The following is a 23,471-nucleotide window of genomic DNA, read 5'->3' on the forward strand; positions in this document are numbered from 1 at the left end:
TATGAGTATATATAAACCGTTTCGTTCTCTAGCCCTCTGTTAGTGAGGGCATCAACCCTATGAGTATATATAAACCGTTTCGTTCTCTAGCCCTCTGTTAGTGAGTGTTTCTAATTGAAATGGTCAATTCATTTTAGATTGGTTGTTTATTTTAAACCCCAATAAGAATCAGATTTAATCAATAAAACAATTGGTTCACTTTGCAACTAAACGCATAAATTATTGTTAATTCTCAAGTAAAAATAAAAGGTATTAAATGAACACATCAAAACATATCTGACGTCACTTTCAAATGACGTTTCTCCTTGCGCATGCTCCATAAAATGACATTTCACAATTTATTAAAACCGATTCGATGACAGCAAGTACAGTTGTAGTGGTTATTCATTAATTTTGTTTGTTCAATTTCAGTCAAAAAGAAATCGTCATCGCATCGGCTTCGGCAGTGAGCCACGTTCAAGAGACTACTCCATCAAAGACTCCAACATCCAAGCCGATTGAAGACCGACCGAAGTGCAGCAACATTTTCCCGGTCAACGCCGCATTCAGTTCTCGAAATAATAAAATTTCTTTTTAAATTTGTATTGATTCGATTGTTCAGTGTTCAGTCGGATTCGATACCTCGTTAAAGTTTGTCACATCGCGTCGTCGTCGTTGTCTTCTGGAGAACCGCGAAGTAAGCAGTCAATTCCTAAAGATCTCAATCTTTAAAGTGAAATACATACCTATAAAAAGTTGCAAAACATAACAAAAATAAAACGGATAAACCTTGAGATTTTGCCAACGCGATAGTTTTCTTTTTTGTATTCCTATTTGATCCGCACGCCGAATTTGTGTTTTTCTGTACTTGTAGTTCGTCTATCGTCTCATTTGGTTCCCTTATCTATATTTGTCAATTCTCGGCAATGCAAATGCAATAGAATTCGGAAAATTCGATAAAGAAACGGGCGCAACTACATAATAACTATATTTTTTGTTGTTGTTATCTGTAAGTTTGGTGCACTGTTTGCTGCAACTGCAACTACAACTGCAAGGGAAAAGTATTCTCTCTCATCTGATCCATTTAGTAGATTTAGTTGTTGTTTTGTTTTATTTTTCCTTTGGGACGCTTGAGGCGTCTCTTGTTCGTTCGTCATCGTCGTTTCCTCCGATCCAATTCTGATTCGGATTCGAGTGTGTGTTGTCGTAGTTTTTATATAGTAGTTAGTTGCTGACGTAGTCGCGATTTTTGTGTGCAATAATTAAACGTGAATGTCGACTTCAGGGAACAGCAGACCTCATCATCAAGGATACGATCCCCTCTCAACAATGGATAACGCATCGGTAGCAACAGCAGCTTCCGATGACAGCGTCGGGGGCATTCCATCGGCTTATTCTTCACAAAAATTGATGCCAACGGATAGTAATAGCAACAGCTCAGAGGAGAATATGGAACAACCGGCCAGAATTCCGGCGATTCGATCCACTATCAGCTACAAGGAGTGGTTCACAGTTGGTGTTTTATGCTTTGTAAATTTAATAAATTACATGGATCGTTTCACGATAGCAGGTTTGTTATTTTATATGTTATGTACACTTTAAAAAAAAAAAAAAACTAAATTTTCAAATTAAATTTTAATTCATTGAAAATATGCAATTGAGGCAGGTAAAGGTCTTAAACAATTCTTGCTAAGCAAATAAATCTTTGGGTTGGAAAATAACCCACAAACAGACGAGAGGACCAAGTTAGTACATCCTGAAAAATACTTAGTCCCCGATTGTAGAGTTGAGATCAAGAGAAAATAATGTAGGTTCCTTTTTATATCCGTAAATGAATTGGACAATCACATAAAAGTCTTATCGAATCGGAAAGTGTTTACGTTGACATAGATTCTCAATAAAGACCCCAGCCTTTCGAAATTAAATCATAAATGATTCATTATACCTAATTACTTATTAGTCTTATTATTAGTTGAAAGTGCAGACAAAAAGGATATTATGTTTTAATTAAGTATGTACGTACGTACTTGGCTTAGTTTCTTTGAAACATGAATTTAAAATGGATTTTTTAAAGACCTAATAGTACCTAATAATCGTGTTTTTGAAATAATAGAACTTTATTTTTTGTTATTCTCTACGAAATATGTGAGTCAAAACTTATTTACACTATACCTCACGAAAGCCTAGACATGTTATTAAAATACAGAAATAATATTTTGTTTTTATTAAACTAAATGCTTCAGGAATGCCGTATCTGAAATAGTAGGAGTATTTTCTTTTTCGAAAGCCATCCGTAGTACAGCAGAAACGTATATGAATAACAAATACAACACTCGCAGTCAAATCACTCCGTATTTCGATTGAACAATTTCAGATTCAAATTGTCAAAATATCTAAATAAAAGTTTCAAATTGGCTGATTTTGAATAAAATTCTTACTTTTCTTGCTTTTTTCGAATGTCGTAAGCTTTGTCGGTCACAGGAATGTGTTTTTTAAAAGAAACAAAGTGAACTAAGAAAATTTTCCAGTCGTATTCGGAATAAATACATTTGTTTGAAAATGACTATCTCATTTTTGTTGTGACAGATTTTAAGGTGTCAATTTAACTATCACCTTATGTAGATCAAATTCGATCATTTTTAATTGTCATTTATCAACAATCACCTTAGCCGATTCCACCCCAGTATTAACTGTTGCATGACTACTTTTCAGAATAAAGCCTTAAAAGCATCTTGTCAAGTCCATACAAGAAGATAAAAACAAAAAAATGTAAATCTTACTTCTCATTCTGGTTAGATTTGTGTTTAGCATAACATCGAAATTTAAGATCTCTCGGCTTCCTTGTAATCCTTTTTATAATAAATTGTTGTAAAACTGAATACAAATATAGTTTTGTTTCTGTAAGCTTATCAGACAAGATCGTTTCATTATACAGACAAAAACAACAATAAACAAATCAAATGTAAATTATTTCTGATATTTTCTTAACATATGCTTTTTGAAACTTTCCATTTTATTAAGTCAAACAAATTTCCGTTACCTATGAATTTCACTTAATTTTTTACAATTTAATTTTTAATTGAACCACCTTTATAAAAAAAATTGTAATTTGTATATATTATGACAAATACTTTTACTGAAAAGTTCTTCACTTTTTCAAAACTCTATTGGAAAATCCATTTGAGGGAAGATAAGCTTCAAAATTTTATAGTAAGAAGTTTTACATCAAAATTAAAAACTAGAAATTAAGTTGCTTTACTTTTGGCCAATACTGTAGACATTTTGTTTTCATGATTTATCGTTCATTTCTCTTTAATTTACATTGCACAAAAACGCATATCTATGAACATAGTAACTATAATTTATAAATTACTTATAAACAAGCTTTGAGTAAACAATAAACACTTTTTGTTTATTTGTTGCACATTGCGAACTTTTAGATTGACAATAATTGGAAATCAACAAATTCACAAGAATTTGGCTGACCATATGAAATTGATTGTTTATTAACTTTAAATATACTTACATACATATATATGTATGCATGTGTATAAATTGTTAAACAATTTACAAAGAAAACAAAAATTCAAAACAATAAACACTTTTGATTACTCAGCATCGGAAAAAAAGTTAGTGTAAAGAGTGACTAATAGTACCATATTGATTTTATCATATAGTATTATTTGTATGTAGGTATGCTTATGTACGTATTAAATAAACAATTTTTGTAAACATTTAGTGAGGCTACGTGATTATTATTTAGATAATAAAGGCAAAACATCTAAATCGGATTAAACAAAAACAAAACTGTTTTAAAGCATAAACCATAAAACAAATTTAAATTTTTAAATATTTATGCGACTTGTCGCTTAAACAAAGCTCGAATTAACCCTATTGGAATAGCAGTACCCAAGTTACGCTATTCCCCAAGGTAATTCCTGCTTTTTACATTATTCAGTATCCCATTGTTCGAATACTGATCCCAGAACTCTTCTTTAACTAAGCAGAAACGGTCTTTAGCAGAATTTTAAGCCTTTTATTGCTTGTTGATCAATAAATGATCGAGCTTACACTATCATCTAGTTTTGTTTTGCTATTAATTAGAATTTGCATTTAGTAACTTTTATTGGCAAGCCAAAATGTTTGACTTTGCGCGCTGGAGCAGAAAAAGAAAACATCCTTTAAAATTTATAATAAACAAAAATTCTGTACAAAAATACCACCGACATCACCCCATATAATTACAGAGAAAAAAAGCTTTCCACAAATCGTATGTTTTCGCTGCCTTCAATTCAAGTTTCATACTTTGTTCATTGTACATATTTATAACAAAATCAAATAAACCAAACAAAAACAACATAAATAAATCTATTTTTATATTTATTTTTATTTTCATTTGCGAATCATCCGATCGACAAAATCAAACAGAAAAATCTTTAAATGTTTGGCGAATTTTCATTCGACTTTGACTAAAAATAGAATCTCGCGTTTCGCATCGTCGTCGTGGTCGTCGGTCGTTGGAAGAATGCATGTTTGTATAGTGTAGATAAAAGTTTATCTTCTACCTAGTCATCGTTGTCGTCAATGAATATGAATTATTTTTTGTTTAATATTTAAACAAAAAGAAAAATCAAACCTATGCAGTTTTGCTTTAAAATAATAATACATAATTGACATCATTCGAACATAAAAATCCCAGACCAAAAATAAGCTAAGGTCAGTCATTGGAGGCACCTGTATTAACACTTTTATATATAAAATATAATTATTTTGAAATTTACTGTCTAGATTTTTCATGGACGTGAAACAACTGACTCGACGTTACATATCAGACGCACCCCCTTTTTGGGGGGAAACTGACGACGACGACGACTCACCACTTCCATTCATGTGATATGAATGAATTCTATTTGAAATAATCAATTCAGTAGGTATATAGGTTTTGGGCGGAAAGCCGGTATTTTTACAGCTTTTGAGCAGGCGAGCCCTCAGAACTGTCTCGATACTATTTATGTCTGAAGTCTGATGAGGAGGCAGTAAATTAGAGTATTAAGTATAAATATACACACTGTTATATATGTACTATGTATGTACACACATTTTAAATTAATAAGCAAGTGGCGTGATGTTTCATTACAAAGAATAATTAATTGTGAAGTACTTATACATATGTGTATGTATCTATACATGTATACTTAACTGCTGCACTTTATGACCTTTTATTACAAAAGTTAAATGTAATTAGTTCAAAGAGACATTTTAAATCACCTTAACTCAATTATAAATTTGTTGTTGTTGACATTTTTTTATTTTGAATAACAATAGATACTAAAGTCGTTATCTTTGCGGCGCGAAGCCGTGCGCCGGCACGATAATAACTTTAAATACTTAATTAACTGAGGCAATAACCTAACATTTAACAAGCAGGTTGTGAATTTTAGAAATGTATTTCTATTTTCTTACGTAAATAGGGTAAGTAGTACCAGTGGCGTGATGGTTAGTGCGTAGGACTATCATGCTAGAGGTCTTTTGTTCAATCACTGTCTGTGACGTCTAAAGTTTTTCCAAGGGGTACTGCCTCTTGCCAGGAATTGACAAATCCTCTGAGAGTAATTCTTGTCATGAAAAAAAAAGCTGTTCGGATTTGGTTTAAAAACTGTAGGTCCTCTCCATCCCTCACGAAATTAATCGTAAGCCACTAGACCCTAGTTCTCAACGGATTATTGCGCCACCTAAATTATTTATTTTATTAAAGTAGCTTTATTTTAAAAGAATATTATACACACAATTAAAACACCTTTTTAAATAAAGGGTGTCCCAAAATTAACGCAAGATTTGAATTAAATAGAAAACTCCGTGTTAAGTCTTTTGGTAGTTATATTTTTATTGACTCGTAAAGAACATAGGATAGGGTTATGTATGGAATAACACATCGGACAAATGGCCTCCACGGCTCTTTTGTTGAAATTTTCAATGACCATTCTGCATTAATGTGGTTGAATTTCGTGATGCAGCGGTGAATCTCATCCTTTAATGCACGGGGGGTTGTGGGCTTGTTGACATAGACTTGTGATTTCAAATAAACCCATAAAAAGAAGTCTAATGGAGTCCAATTTTGATCACCGAAACGAGATAGTACACGACCTGGAAATGTCTCATACAGTAATTGAATTGTTTCACGGGCTGTATGACATGTGGCACCGTCTTGTAGAAACCACATATTGGACACATCAATATCATCCAATTTTAGCAGAAAGAACTGTATAATCATGTCGCGATATCGAGCACCAGTAACAGTCACTGCTTGACCAGCATCATTTTCAAAAAAATATGGCCCAATTATGCCTCCAGCCCAAAATCCACACCATACAGTTATGCGCTGTGGATGCATTTGTTTTTCGACAATCACATGTGGGTTCTCCGAACCCCAAATGCGGCAATTTTGGCGATTGACAAAGCCATCAAGATGAAAATCGCTTAGGATGTTTTTGCTCTAAAAATCAGGGTCCATTTGTTGATGTTCAATAATCCATTCAACGAACTCTCTTCTCTGTCCATGGTCATTAGGCTTCAATTGTTGTGTTAATTGAATTTTGTAAGCATGAAGATACAGATCTTTGGTGAGTATACGCTGTAGAAAGGTTCTTGAAATTTGCAATTTTCGTCCACGACGACGTCGAATTGAGGTTCCTGGATTGTCAACAACACTCTCGCGCACTGCTTCGACATTCACATTTGAACGGCTTGTTTTTGGACGACCAGTGTGTTAGGCGTCTCCAACGGATCCAGTCTCCATGAATTTTTCAATTAATCTCTTCACAGTTGATGAAATTAAAACACTATTCCGACCATATTTTGTATGAAATTTTCGAACTGCAGCCGCAAAGCTTTCACTATTTTTGAGATATTCTTTAATAATGAAGATACGTTGTTCTATCGTGTAACGCTCCATTTTTAATAACCCTATACTGTTAGCTGTCAAATTGCTTTTTTCAGGGTTGCCAACACTTCACTGCACAAATGGCGGCAAATTCAAATCATGCTTTAATTTTGGGACACCCTTTATAAGTGTTTTTTTTTTTTATAATCTAAAGGTTTTTCAATAAGATGTTTCATTTTGAATAGCTTGCTATTTTGACAGTTGTCATTTTGTTAAGTACACACATTGGGCAGGTGCAGACAACATAAGGGACTTGAAAGTAAGGCAAGTTTCTAGTATCTGATTGACCAGCGGCCAAAAAATTGCCTTCTAATTGAGGCAACAGTATTTGAAAGTTGACTGAAAAGTTAGTCAACACAAATATTTCCAAGGGGCTGGTTATGGCTATAATTAAAATCAGCAAAATTTGAAACGGGAGGAATCTGAAATGTATTACTGATGAGCGTTTATAGCAATCAGTAAATTTAAGTCATTAAATTGTTGTTTTATTTCGATCATAACATCGAGCTTCGCGCCTCAGACAATTTTTTTACGGTTGTATTTACTACTGTTTTATCAGTAAAATTTTTAAGATGTGATCGGAACAATACAAAATTGGAACACCAACAATAAAACGAAATGGATGTTTTTTAGAATTTTGGCAGTCCAGTAAAATGAAATTTCATCATTAAAAAAATAAAATGGTTTTATAAATTAAATAAAACTTTAAATGCATTGTTCATTCTTTGAAGAAAAAAAATTTAATATAGGATTTATCTTATTGCATCAATCTTTTGCTAGAAATAAATCTGTAACATGCTTAAAAACTAAAAACAAACAATTTACTGATGAATTTTACTAATAGCTATAACCGGCCCCTAATTATCAAGCCAAGTCCACTTATGTCAAAATGACTGCTTATGATGTTTTTTAATTTAACTGGATGCTGCATTCGAAAAGGAATAAGTAATATTTCTTACAAAATACAAAACGCAAGTCGAGATGGACTTGTAGCTTGCATGGGGTAGTATTAAGGAAGTAAAGTTCAGAATTTGAATTTTATGACACTTGAAAAACTAAATAGTCTCCTTGTTCAAAATGTAAGTTAAAAAATGCATTGGACTCCAAATGGAGTCCATTATGTTTATGTTGTCAGATCATGCCCATTGTTAACTGCAAGATTGATGAACATTTTGTTTTAGATGTTCAGACACGATAGTAAAATGAAGAATCAAAACTGAGTGCGTTGCTCAAGAACAACTGAGGGTATTGCTACTGTAGCTTGTAGTGTTGGCCAAAACCTAGATTTTTTTTATTCATTTTGGATTGGATTTAGCATTCCACAAACAACATTCGCCATAAAGACTTGGGTTTAAAGGCCTTCAGTTAACACCTTGTTTTACTAATGGTTTCGCTGTAGGACCACGAAATTGATATTTTTCTGATTTGTTTTTTTTTTTTTTTTTGTGCGAAATATAATTGATATCTATAGGAAATGCATCAACATGATCCGGATCTTTATCTTCCGACATACTTGAGTCGGTATCGAATTTACACAATTTTAACCCATCTCATATCTTTATGGTACCGATGCAGCTAATACTGCAACAAAGGCTATTAGGAAGATGCGATTTTCACTGAGCAATACAAATTGAATATACCGTTTCATTGGTGTAAATATTAAAAAAAAAACTCGACATTTTGTATTTTTGCGCATTTTCGAAAAAATCGTCTGCAACCCCTTGACAAAAAAACTTATTTTTGTCTTCATTTTAAACGCCCTTTCACTAGGGCTAGAAAGTGTAATTTATGCAAAAAGTAAAGTGATTTTATTAATAAGAGCTTACCTTCAAATGTTAAGTGTAAGTTTTATACAAGTCAAATTTTTACGCTAGAGAATATGAACGCAAATCTAAAACTTGATAAGACCAAACAAAATTATAGAAACAGAAAACTTAAAATTATATTATTATGATTGTAGAGTTGATCCCTAAAAATAACATGCTTATTTCTTCTTTATGAATTCAAAGTTAGAAGACACGTAATCATACAAAACACCCCTTTCTAAAACCAAGTTTTATTAGTTCGAATTGCATGCAAAGACTAATAACTATTATCGTTAATTTTGTTCTTCCATTGATTAAAAAAAATAATATCTTTTTCATCTATGTAGTAGGTAGTTAAGAAGATAAAAGCTTTTATACTTGTTTGCAATTTTGTTTTGTTTTGTCGTTAAATTTAAAAACTCGATTTTTATGTCACTATAAAGTGATCACGAAATAACTGAGTCATCAAAGACACTATTTGTATCCATCATTAGCAGTTTGTTAATACTAACAAGGTTTCTAGGTATATCTTAAATAGGTTAGTATTTAGTTACTCTTATTCCTTAAATATATAAGTAGTTATAAATGTTGATTTATTAAAAACAAAATCGAGACGATATTAATGTGATAATTTAGGAAAATATTAACTTTTTGGCTTTTGATTATGTCATCATGTCATTTTATTAAAACGCAATTAGGCTCGTCTGTCATTTAAAATCATTATTGAACTCATGTTAAAGAATTTATTAATGTAGGTAGAAGGAAAAACAAGTATGGGGGTGGATATTCATTAATCAATTCAAAAATAACATTTACCAAACACATGCACTAATACCATGATTTATAAATACTAAAATGGAAAATCAATTATTATTATTGACGTTGATTCGCCTCATGAATTTTATTGAGTTGTACTTTTGTACATTTATGCTTATATTTATCCAAAATCAACCTAAAATTAATTAAAATTAAGCTGTATCATCACTTTATCTTAAATGGTCAGGGCTTTATCTAGTGCTAAGCCAAAAATAAAATATTCTTTTTTATAATGAAGAAAACTTGTTTATATTTTAATTTCTTTATTTATGTTGTATAATAGTAGATTTATTATGGAAAAGGTACAAAAGAAATTTTAAGTTCTGTTAAAAATAATATTGCTGTATTCCTAAATAAAGTCATATCGGAAAAAATTAAGTAAAACTAAACTTATGAAGGTTTGTTTTTAAAGCAAAGTTAAAATTCTATTTTTGTTTAATTTAAATACATACATAAATACATCACTGAGCTTCATTTTATGTCTTGAACATAGTAACAGAGTATCAATGGTTTTTTTTTTTTCTTAAATCAACATCATGTTATATTTATCACTGCAAATTCAATTAAAATATATACATGCTAATCAAAAAACGAAGGTAAAACAATCATGAACTTTAAATTAATTTAACCTTTTTAGCAATGAGTTACAATTAAATGTGTTCTAATTCAAATTTGCATGCATAATTTTTTTAGGAAGTAATCTTTTAGAAAAATTCAAGACGGAATACAATTAAAACAGAGTTGTCATTTGAGTCCAAAGAAATCTAGAAGAAATACAAAAATTAAGAGTTCAATTTAAACTCTAAACCTTTAAACCTTGTGATGGCAGGTGCGTAATGGTTTATTTCAAAGTTGCATTCACAGCTTTTTGATGAATCGATGAAGTTTCGCATTAAATTATTTTATTCATTGGCATAGGGGTTCGAAAATTACTGAAATAATATTTAAATTTATAAATTAAATATCGAGGTGCATCAAATTCATCTTGTATCTTGTACGGCTTAGTTTTGCAATGCTAGATAATTTTTTAAATCGAAGATTTTAGATTTATTTAAATAGATAGATGCGCTTTATATTTTGTCCTTCAAGGTTTCTAAATGGTTAGTGTCTTAAATCGTATATATTTTGATACTTTAAAGACAGAATTATTGTTTCAGCAGATTCTTATTTCAACGGAAGAAAATCAGCCAAACGGCACCACGGCTACACCTATACATGACTATATCTTTTTCATGACAAATTAGCGTGTTTGCGGCTGTATGTCCTTGATGTGTCTAGAAATAAAATATTTAAATGGTTCAATCAATGGTAGTACCCGTGGCATGATGGTTAGTGCGTTGGACTGTTTTTTATAAAAAAAATAAATAAAAAAGGTTATTGATATTAGTTTTTTTTTTCAAAATTTTCTAATAAAAACAAAACAAATAAAATTTAAATTGAAGTAAAATAGATCTTAAGGCCGAAAGGCATTAGTAATTAGTGTTATAGTTTAGCTTAGAGTGTCCGTATGGGACCATTAAGTTAGTTGTAAGTTATGGATAATTAGGCTAGTTTTTTGAATTTTTGTCTAGCTTTAAGATAGGTTTAAGATTGAATAAATAAAAATGAATTTGAAAAAAAAAAAAAAAAAAGTGCGTTGGACTGTCATGCAAGGGGTCTTGGGTTCAATCCCTGCCTGTGCCACCTTAATTTAAAAAAAAAAAAAAAAAAAAAATTCGCGGGTACTGCCTCTTGCGGGGGAATTGACAAATCCTTCAAGAGTAATTCTTGTCATGAAAAAGTGCTTTCTCAAACTAGCCGTTCGGATTCGGCCTAAAATTGTAGGTCCCTTCCATTCCTGACAACAGTACTCGCACACAGGAATGGTTGAGAGTTGTAAGTCACTAGGCCCTGGTTCACAACGGACTGTTGCGCCACCCCATTTGATTTGATTTTTTTGGTTCAATCAAAAGATCTTGGTTATCAATTTTGATCAGTTCTTCAAAAAAAGTAACTCAGTCAGAATGTGTTTCTTGCTGAATTGCCGTTGCTTGTGTGGTACATAGCGAAGTGTTGTTCAGTGAAATGTAACAATTTTAACGCGTATGCATGTACCTTTCAATTATTGGGTGATTGCAATCAAATTAATGGATTTACTTTCAAAAACAACATCATTGAAAACTCTCTCAACAATTTAAATACACCAACTGCAAAAATCAGCGTAATTCTACGTCATCGTCGGTTCCTATATTCGTTTCCAATGACACTCCTTTTGTAAGCTCAACTAATAAAGCCTATATGCTTGCAACACAGTTTGCTGCTAATTCAATGCTGCCAATAAGTAAAATGCCTCCTCCTATACTTGGAAGTTGGTAGAGTACTTAAAGATCTTTACATTCACAAAACCGCTAGCCCGCATAGTATCCCCGCTATCGTTTTAAAGAGATTTTCTTCTTCAACGCTGGCAAAGCCACTGCGTAAGCTTTTCCATCTGGCCTTATTTACTGATCCCTTTCCGAATAGATGGAAAACATCATTTGTCCAGCCGAATATCTCACAGCATTTAAACCAGTTTGGCATCAAGCTCTCTTATCGAAGAAGCGTATTTTTGATGTTGACGAATCTCTTCTTTGTTGGGTTAGCAATTACCTTTTGGACCGCTCAATCTGATATCCATAAAATAAACGCTGGTGTGCCCCAGGGCTCCGTTTTGTTTTCGACATTCTTCCTTATTTTTAAAAATGATTTTTTCTCTGAAACTTCTTAACTGGTAAATTGTGTCGCTGATGACAATACCCTCAGCTTTTCATAATCCTTTCTTCGTTTTCATCCTTGTTCTTCAAATGTGGAATACCGACGGCAGCGTATTATAAGCTCTCATTATATTCTTATCTTGACAGCATTGTTAAATAAGGAATACAAAATCATCAAGAATTGATTTCTTCGAGAACTATTGTCGCAAAAACGTAACCCTCACCTAATGCCACTATCCATGGGTGGTTATGGCATCGAGGAGAATCAACGGTTTTCAGTTCTAGGTATGTGCATCACAATCCACTTGTTGTGGATTGATCTGTTCTGTTCTGTTTTTATTCATCCAAAACTCAAGTATAATTCACATGTTTGGGTTGGTGTCACAATTACGTACTTCAGTCTTTTTGATAGAATTAAAAAGAGAGCTTTAAAAATTAAGGCAGATCATTCTCTTATAGCGAGCCAGTTGCATCCCTACCCTTAAAAAATTCTACCGTATTATCTGCACTTCTAGGAAAGCTCATCAGTTTACCAATGAGTCTAATTTTGGACGTACTGTTAAGTACAGGGATTCTTCCTTTAGCCGCACCACACGAATGTGTAATGCGTTAACTGGCTCAAAATTTTCCACTCATTACAATATGCAGACAATTAAAACCAATGTGCAAAGTTAGAACAAAATGAATATTCAATGACAAAGTGTTAAACTCATATTGTCAAACATGTCTTCACTGTAAACTTACTCGTTGTGCCTCTCTTTTCCGTAATTATGGGGAAATTATATTATATTAACATTATATTAACATTTTGACGAACGTTTCAATGCGTTTAAAACTTCTTCAACCATAAACTAACCATACAAAAAAAACGCGTTTACTCCCTCTGATTTTTAATTCGTTTCAAAAGTGAATCTGTCAACGAAAGCATAATTTTTGCAAGAAGAAAAATTGATTAATTTTAAAAATATAACTTTTAAACTTCCTGTGAATATAAAACAAGTAAAATATTATTTATGAGGATGCAAGTACATAGAGTCAAAATCATAGTTACAACTTTCTAAGTTCTCCTCTTTCACTCCATTAGAAAAAAACAATATTTAAGTTAATTTAAGTATAAATTCGAATTTATTCATATAAAGTTTATTCCCCAGGCGTAATGGTTTTGATATAGCAGCTGCAAGTTTTGCATGGATTTTATAATACGCCGCATTTTGTTGTAAGGTTAATATGATATAAATAAGATATATTATATTATTTTTGTTTGGTTTCTATATTTTTGTTTTGTGAAATAATTATGTAGATTTGTATATGTGTACCTAAATACATTTCAAAAGCGAGCCATCCGAAATGTATTTAAATTTATTTGATAGACGGGAATAAGCAGTCCAAAGTTCAGTGTATTTGGAAAAGCGGTCTTATGTGATTTTGTTGTTTTTTGAGAATTAATAATTTGCGACGAAATGATGTTTTTTTATTTGGTCATTGCTTATTTTAGATGATATTACGATGCAGATATATTCTTATAAGTATAACCTTTTTTAGTTGTTTTATTAATTTGCCAAAAATTGAACATGCAAATTGTTATTTACAAATGTCTAATAATCATACTTACATAATTTATACAAATATCTGAACAGCATAACTTTACCATGTTTATATGTTCAAGAGGTATTCATTTTTGGTTCTAAAATTTGTCGTTTTGACATAATTGGCAAAATTTATACTTACTAGGAAAATCAATTTTAACATGTTTTCAATTTTACAAAATATTTACTTACGATTGAGAATATATTGGTCACGTGGAGCGAAAAATAGAATAAATTTTCTAAATATGGAGTAAGATTCATCGGACGATATTGCGTATGTTTTTTCGATAAGCAACTTTAATGAAAAGTCAAACATTAAAGAAATAAATTGTTTTTCCCCCATAAACATTAGTAAAACTTCTAATTTTTGGTATCGTAGGAAATATTAGTTTTAAGAAATGAAGAGATAAATAAAATATAAAAAAATATAGTTTATAACACCATTTAAAATAAATACTTTGAAAGTATTTGCTTATCTTTTTATCGTTAAATAAATACAAAAGCCACTTAAGATCCCAGGGGATTGCGGTCCCCGCGGCAGCGGCTAATATCCAGCCGAAAGACCCAATTTTTTTGCAGCAATTGGCGCCGTATATCATCAATAACGCACCGAATATTCTCTTCCGAGGCGTAAATTATCTCGGGTTTCTCTGGGTAGACAAGCGGCTTGACATAATCCCGATAAACGTTAAGAATCAATTGGCCGCCACGAATACGGGTTTTCCATAAACAAATCACTCATTTGCGGCTTATTATAGTTCTCGATAACAGAGTTCTAAGGACCAAAGTCTTTTACTGACCACAGTACAGTAAAATCAAAGTCAATTAACTAAAAAAAATTTACAAACAGTTAAAACTCGTGATTTGATGCAGTTGTTTAGAACTTATTAAAAAAACCTTTTACATTTCAATTTATTGAACAATTATGACCATTTTCAAGATATAGAATTTGGAAAAAAATGTTAAATATTTTTTTTTTTATCAAAAAGAACAATGAAATTTTTGGTAATTAAATATTTTTGAGACAGTATAAGAGGTTGTGAATAAATAAAATTCTTGAATTCGGTTGGTTAGTTCTTGAGAAAACTTAAAAACAAAATCACTGTTCTATGTGGAATACCCTATTGGAGCAGCATAAAATATTTTTTTTATTTTGAAAGAATCCAATTTAGAGAAAGAAATTTTACGAAAATTATAAAAAATCGACTTTCGACGAACAATTGTGTACTGTTTTTTTATCGTCTTTAAACCTTAAATTCCAAATATGACGTCAATCAACCCAATTCTTTGGGCTGTGGGATCAGAACGGACAAACAGACGGACGGAATCGAGAGAACCCGCTTTTTTTGCATTCTCTATCATCGTAATGTCATGTTTGATTAAAATTTTAAGTTTGAAATTTTTTACGATTGCATTTATTTTACTTGAATTCTAGTTCCTACAATGCCTCAAGTAAAAATATAGTTTATAAAATCGTTTTAAATATATACTTACCGACGCTTTTACTAAAATGCATATAATGTTGTGGCCAAAAACGTAGCTTTATTATTTTTTAGCTGCATTCAAAAGAATTTAAAAGACTGCACTCAAGTGACTTACTGCCTTTCAAATTTGACTTGCATTTAAAATTTACTTTAAAGACTTTAGAAAGTCAAAGGGACTGCATTCAAATTGAATTTTTTAAATTTTAAAGTCATTTCTTTCAAAAACGTCTTGACTTTTATATTAAAGGTAAAAGTTATTTTAGAAGTCAAAAGACTTTTAAGAAAAAGTAGTCATAAATTAACTACAGTCACTACAAAACTTTAATTTTTACAACTCTATTCCATAACTTCACACATTGCATCATAAACGTCTTGAATGGATAGTGAAGTATTGGCAAATTGACTTTATCTTTCAAATGATCGTAAAGAAAAAATCTCAAGGTGTTAAATCACATGAGTTCTCAGTGAACAATTGTATGTAATGAACTCTTCAAAAAATAACATGGTCAGCAAATTTTTTCTTGCAAACTTCCTATTGTTTTTGGCTGTTTTGGTTAAAATTTCAGTACTTTGTTGAAAAGTGTATTTAGCCAGTTTAGTCAAATGTAAAAACAGGAAAGCTTCTGGCCAAAAAGCCAAAATGTACACCAAAATATATTTCTATATATATTACCTACCCATCTTATACCTTTGAATAAATGTAACACTCATTTTAACACTTTTCGAAGTACAAATAAAAGTTTCTAAAGTAAAAAATGTTAAAAGTAAAGAAGTATAAGAAAGAAATGCGGAAAAGAAAATATTCCTCTTTATGGGTACTTCTACGAGTATATGCTTACTTTACCTTAATTATGTAGCTTACTTGAGCTTCCGTAAAGTAAATGTTTTTGTTTAATGCAATGTGGAGAAAGTTCAATGCTTTTAGTTATTTTATAATAGATGCAGTGGGTATTTAGTTGAATGTGTTGAATTTCGTTTAATATACAGGGAAAAAGTTCTTTTTTATAATTTTGTTAATTTTTGAAAGTGCATCATGAATGGATGGTAGCATTTAAGGAGTTAAGTGAAATCATTAAAAAAAAGTTCAACCTAATATTAAGTAAAATTCAGTGCCTTCAAATTAAATCTTAGAGAATTAAAAAAAAAATACCCACACAAAATCTCACATGAATAAAACAAAAGAGAAATTTTGTTTCTGTAGTAAATAAGCTTTAGCTTTAGTCAGTTTATAATTCAGCATAGAATATTTTTCCACAAACGAGGCTGTATCAGTTGTTGAGCCTTTTCCTTCTTCTTCTATGGTAGACGCAACTGGTCTAGAAGCCTTGCAAATGTGTACAAAATATTCTGACCAAAAGTTTGCTACTCCCTCTGTCTTATGTTAATTTTTTTTAATTTCTTTCCCATTAATTCTTTTGATGGAAATAGTTTTATTCGTGATTTCTAAACAAAATTACAGGGATTATGAAAAACCCAATGGATTTCCCTGGTCAACAAGGTTTCCTATATGGCACGCAGTTTATTCTTTTCCAATGGTTTTGATGACCTTAGCTCAAATTTGATTCCAAAACTAATCTATAGCTTTAGGTATTTGAGATAAACCATTTATATAAAATAAATATTCGTGATGATTTTTCAAACCTGTAAATCACTATTTTCAATATTCCGTTTAAAAATTTTCAGTATCCTATTTATTTTTCAAAAAAAAAAAACCATTAGTTGTTAGACTTCAGATAAGCGTCCCTCATAAAACTTAAATAACCGCCGAAACATTTATGCAAATACGGTTCTTAACATAAAAAGGCAAAACGTTATAAAACAATCTTTTATTCTTATTACGAATTCGCAGTCTAATAAATTCGCAGGGTAATAATATTGAAAACGAGTATTTTTGAGTTTGATCAAATAAAGCTAAAAAAAAGTTTGCAATCAGCATTATAAATGTACTTACATTTTTTCTTTCAAAACCATAAAGAAATACAATTTTTTAAAACTTCAAAAACTTCAAATATAAACCAAACGAAAACTAAGTGATTAGGTACTCAAATTATTTAAACTGCATCTAGAAGATAAAGATTTGTACTTTGTGAAAACATCGTACAATATTCTTTTAAGAACTAGGTTGCGTTTTATCCTGCCCCTTAAATCAATGTATTTTGTTTTGCATTTTCGAATGGTATATTTTAAAATGTGGTTTTATTTAAAAAATTTGAATACAGGAAAATAAATTCCTTTATTTTGTTGAACAATGTTTTGTATGCATTTATGTTGTAAACTATGCTCAGCAGATTACCTAAAAATAAGAACGTGGTTGTATGTATTGTGAATTAAAAACACATTTTGCCAACAGACCATACATTCTCCATTAATTTCCAACTGAATAAAAAACAATTAAAGAGTTTGAATAAAAAAGGAATAAGCGACATTTTTTGTTTTTCTCGATAAATGAGGATATTTAGCAAAAGCTTAAAAGTCACACTGTTAAAAAAGTATTATGTTTTTTGTTTTATTAACCTTTTCTAAAATTGGAATACGAAAAAAGCTCTGTCCTTAGATTTTGAAATTTTGCAAATATCACTTACCCCCTTCTTCATCAAAATGCTTCAATTATACACACAAAATTATCAATAAGCCTTATTTTTATTTTAACATTAGCAAAAATTCTTAATAAAATTAAAAATGCAAAAATGAAATTCAAATTTAAAATATTAATATAAAGTATTAAAAAACTTATTTTCTGTCGACCTGCGGTCCACCCCAATATTTAACGAGAATGCATTTATTGCCAACAGCAAATTATATATGTACCTACAAATACAAATTATGCATTAAGACAATATTATAACCTCAGGATCGCCCACTTAAAGTACCTACATATGTATATAGAATATAGAGCACTCACAACAAAAAGGCTCATTTCAGTTTTATTAATGAAAACTGTATTCGTTTGTTTGCCTCTATACGCATGTTCTTAAATTATCTAGGCCATTGTATAAATAATGTCATTTTAGGGCTCTTTTACCCGAGCACGCCTAGCATTTTCATCTCGAGAAAAATATTTATCTAAATTCACTTCTTCAGTCGTGCGACTTATACCTAACTCTATGAGTTCAAAAAACATAAAAGTCTCTTTTCACATAAAAAAGTGGGTTTTTTGCTAAAAATACGCAATAATTCGCTTATTATTTATGTTTACTTAGATATTTATTGCAACTGTTTTGTGAACATAAAATATTGGACAAGTAGAACATTTTTTTTTAAATAAATTAAAAAAAAGTTCAAAGAAAAATTTGTTTACTTAAGTGACTGTTGGGCGCCATTTTTCTATGTTATTTTAAACATTCAATATTCAAAAAAAAAATGGGTTTTATCTTTTGCAGGTAACTTTCACTCAACTACATAATTATCATCTATAATCTATTAAAATCAATCTTTTGATAGATTGGTATGTCATTTTACCGTTTTTCTTTTCTTTTTATAAAAGTATCCAACCTGCAACAATATCACCAGACCATCAACAAATATTTTACATTCCAATTCTTTATTTAATTTCATCAGTTGCATGCATTGCGCCAAGAATTCGTTGCACTTGCCAAATCTATACTATACTGTGCTACAACCGGCAACAAAGGTAGCGGCCGGTAGCAGCAGCAGCGGAAGTGGCAGTGGCAAGCAGTAGCGTTGGCGTTTCGTTCATTTATTAAAATTTTGTTTTTCCCCCTTTTAGATATTTACGTTATCGGCGGTCTCTGCTTTGCCTCTACATTCTTTAACCTGCTTAAAACGTCAAGTTGCTTATAGGCAAAAACCAGCCGGCATAAATAACTGGTTATGTGTGAAGTCAAGAGACGGTGTCACCCATCTTCTCATTCACCACTAACTTCACAGGTATAACTACATTATTGCATACAGCTACTTCTCCTACTCTTACCACATGTTGTATCTTTATGCTATACCTATAACTTACCTTATTTTCAAAGAAACAAAAATCGATGAGTCTAGTTTTACGAAGTTGAGAATGACTAAAGAGTCGACAATACAACAACAACAACAACAACACCCAACAGTAAGATAACAGAAACCCATTTCAGCTGCACAAACTACACGTTGGCAAATACGTATTTCTACGTTACGTCATTTTTGAAGCAACACAATCTGATTGGTTAAAAATAATCGTACGATAAATTCCATACTCACTACTCAGTGAATCAGATGGGCAACTGTTAGCTGTATAGACGACGCAAAACAGAGGCGTAGCTTTATTTAGAAGTTGGAGAGACTAGCGTCTTTCACGTAATTTGCGTTTTATTTTTAGAAAATGTTTGAGCAAGAACTTGTAGGTATTTATCAAAACTGAAAGCAGTAAGTCTAAACTGTCATTTCGATGCTCAAATTTAAGGTCGCATTTCAGGCTGCCACTGTTACTTTTAAACTGTCATCTTTTCACATTGGACAAATTAAAACTCACTACAAAAAGGCGTTACCTGTGACAAAAAAAGAGAAAAAATCACAATTATACTAAAATGTTTCCTGAGCACGACATTTCTCCAAATGTTAATCAAAATTGGCTAACGAAGTCTTTTGATACCTTAAGACTTTTTTCTTATAGTCAAGTGGAAAGATAAAGTCTCTGACCCCCAATCCCCAATCTCTTCATGAATTTAGAGACGGAATTGGCAAATGTACCAATTGATCATGTTAAATCTCGTGAAATATTATATGAATGGTAACCATAATCAACTGGCTGTTATCGTTTTCCATTGTTAGGGGCCAGCTGTCATTGGTATTAATTATTTTAAATCTTGTTTCAAATTGAAGCTGATGAATTATAGATTGTTCTACTAAAGAAAAATACATTATTTAACCCAAAACTTTTCTTGTAGTTAACTTTTAACTTTCCCAAGAGATCTTCTTTAGTTGATTTTTGATTTCACATTTCGGAACATAATCGTTCTATAGGGGTTTTCAATAAGGACGGGTGGACGGGTTGTTTGTAGATGTCGTGCCATATACGGTAATTGTGCTTGTTAACACAGCCATTCATCCAAAAATGCGCCTAGTCACTAAAGATGATTTTTCGGCCAAAATTTGGGTCGTCTTCCAAACGATTCGAAGACCAGTCAGTGAACAAACGGCGTTGTCTATGGTCATGAACTTTGAGCTCCTATGTCACTTGGATCTTGTACGGGTGCAGGCCCACGTCCCGACGCAAAATTGGCCAAGTTGAAGGCGAGGAATATGCTACTTTGGGTTGTGCTGTACACTTTCACGGACCGCGATGATGGTCTCGGCCGATCTTGAACTTACGGGTGTTGGCTGATTGTTCACTAAACCGGTCGTCTCAAATTTGGCCACCAAACGTTAAAGAGTCGACTGTGAAGCCCACCGTAAAATGGGCGCAATGTGCGCAACGTTTGCGTTAACGAACACTTATTTTGATAATAAAGTTTTATCATTTGACGTGCTGTTCAATTCTGTAACTTGCCATATTGATTTGGCATAAACAACTGAATAATAAACAAAAGACTTTACAGATGTCACCAAATTGGCCGCCAATTGGCGCCAAAATCTACCCGCGCCAATAAAAAAACCATATACTCAAAGCGTTCAATTTTCTTTGCATTTCCAACTGTCAGTTTTCTTTCAATAATCAAATTTAGCCTTATATGCTTGATTTTAAGCAGGAAATGCGTACTTCTTATCTGGAACCTTGTGTCCAGTGATAAAAATTTTCAATGAAAATTATAATTTGTCAACAAAATTTGAATGATTAGGTTCAATGATAGCTATAACAAGGCCCTTCCTGGCATACCTTTCTTTTAAAAACTTAAATAATAATTCATGACCAAAGTTTGAAATTGACACCTAAGTGTTAATTGGTATCATCTGAATTCTTAAGTATTTTAAACCAAAGTATTTAATGAAAGCTTTAGTTGGCTCCGAAACATGTATTAGAAACACTGTTTAGTGATGCGCATAGAGTGTTCAAAATACAAAATAAAGAAAATGGTGAATATTTCAATACAATTTGTTTGTGTTCAGCTATCAACTTGTGCCGTTTTTTAAAAAAAAAAAAAAAAACATTTTTAAATTACAACACTTTCAATTTTAAAAACGTGTTCACTACCATTGAATATTTTTAAATATGAAAATCCTAAAGGCTGCAACAAGAAATACTTCAATAAGAAATCAAAGGGCATGAATGTTCTACACGCAATTACTTTTTGCATGTTACAGCCAACAAAATTCCATTGTGACTAAGCCCTTTACATATGAAATTACTTTTAAAATCTTTCAGTAAATCATCGGTAAAGTAGTTATATCAACGGTGAATCATTTCATATGTAAGTTAAGAGCACAATTATTTTGTTTTTTTCTCGATATAATAACAACGTGGAAGTGAATGGATTGGCGCGGCGGCGGCGGCGCTGTGACCGAACGCGACACAGTGGTGAACCAAATTGCATCTCGTATGATTGTTGCGTCTGGCTTGGTGGAGCCATTCAAAATTGCAGCCCAAATTGGCTCCCAGCCAAGTATACTCTTTTGTATGGTCATGTTTGAACTTTAAATTGGTCATCAAATGTAATCATTGATTTTTACTTTGCACTTTAAACGTATAATTTGTAATATTAACCTTGATTTTGTAAAATACAAAGGAACATTATTTAGATTTTTGTGTTTGGATTAAGTGTAACCCACGCGAATGCTATTATGCATGACCTAAACGAAACTCGTTTGGGACAAATGAAATGAGTTTTAATACTCGGTATTTGTATTACAAATCAACTCTTATGAAGAATTTAGGAACATTTTTAGAATTTCTACGAAGATGCAAGAATTTGTTTGCCGTTTCTATCTGGCTGTTACCTACTAAGCCTTCAATCCTGCAGGTGTCCCTTTAACAATCTTAATTGTTTTGAATAGAGCCAAAAAAGAGCTTGAAAAATGATAGGTTGTGTAAATATTACCTAAACTCTTACATCGCTTCAAAAGCAGTGCAATGTTCCATGTGGTTGTCCTATTGCTATTTTCATAGGTTCTGTCGGAATACCACTTGCATTCCCCTCTTCACACTTGCAGAAATGCCCATCAATTAACACTTACGAGTAAGTTTAATCTCGGACTTACTATCAAATACATGCATTTTTTCTCAGATGCGCATTAAAAATGTGGTCTTCGTTTTATTCAAAAGATTAAGACCAAGGCTAGAGCCTTGTTTAAACTTTAAACATGTAAAGGTTAAACATAATCCCTTTTGTATGCTGTAAATTTAATTTTGTTCATTAAATTTTAAAATCGATTTATTCAGAATTGAAAGGACTTGTGCGAGCATCTTAGAAAGGTAAGATAGCATATAATTATGTGCTGTACAAAATGCATTGAAAATACTCGTACTTACTTTAGAGTAAGTATGATTACAAAGTTTTCGTATTATTTTTTAACATCCGATAATGAGTTGAATGAAATGAAATTCTTAGTATACGCAAAAATTATGATCTCCAATTTGAGTTGCTTGATTTTTAGTCTGAAGTTTACTGAATCGATAAACACCGTTATAAATTTTCAAGTTAATTCAAATTTAGCAGGTTTTGGATTGTGTTACAAACATTCCTTCAAGTTCAAGATGTTAATGTCAATTCGTTTATATTCGACCCATTAATGATATCTTCTTGATTTTGAAGTGAAAATAACACAGAAAAATATGAGTGTTTGTTTCTTCGTCTACTCCCCAAAATTGTAAAAGTTTGACAGCTGTTAAATTTATGCTCAATAAAAATAGAGTTCGACTAAAATAAAATTATCAATTGGATAATATTACAAGAAAATCAACAGAATCAAACAAGCAAATTTTGAATGTTAAGACTTTTAACCACTAATGTGTCACTTAGTTAAAAATTAATATACGCATTAAGTTATTTTCTTCTAGACTAAATTTAACCCCTTCGAAAAACAAACCGAACTACGGCTTTGTTCACCTATCGCAGCACTCCAAAACAAGCTAACAGCTTTATAAGCAGCAAAAGATAGGATGTTGTTGTTGAAAATGAAACTATAATATCAAGAAGCTTTAAGAGAAAACTTATACCAACAGATCTTTTGGTATCTCGGATGTGAATATATTTTTA

The 23,471-nt window shown here is 31.5% G+C and overlaps 1 protein-coding gene across 2 annotated transcripts in view; it reads left to right on the forward strand.

Moving 5' to 3' along the window:
• The first annotated feature begins 404 nt into the window (after positions 1–404).
• The window catches only part of LOC129949319 (protein spinster), a 46,119-nt gene continuing 23,052 nt past the window's right edge, over positions 405–23,471 (forward strand). Inside the window, exon 1 of one of the 2 annotated variants that reach the window (XM_056060706.1) lies at positions 405–1,549. In XM_056060706.1, coding sequence (XP_055916681.1) covers positions 1,252–1,549 — 298 coding nt within the window. In that variant the 5' untranslated portion in view covers positions 405–1,251. The remainder of the gene's footprint in view (positions 1,550–23,471) is intronic. The other variant, XM_056060707.1, reaches the window with a different exon arrangement.

Source organism: Eupeodes corollae, chromosome 3, assembly GCF_945859685.1.
Source record: "Eupeodes corollae chromosome 3, idEupCoro1.1, whole genome shotgun sequence".
Lineage (NCBI taxonomy): Eukaryota > Metazoa > Arthropoda > Insecta > Diptera > Syrphidae > Eupeodes > Eupeodes corollae.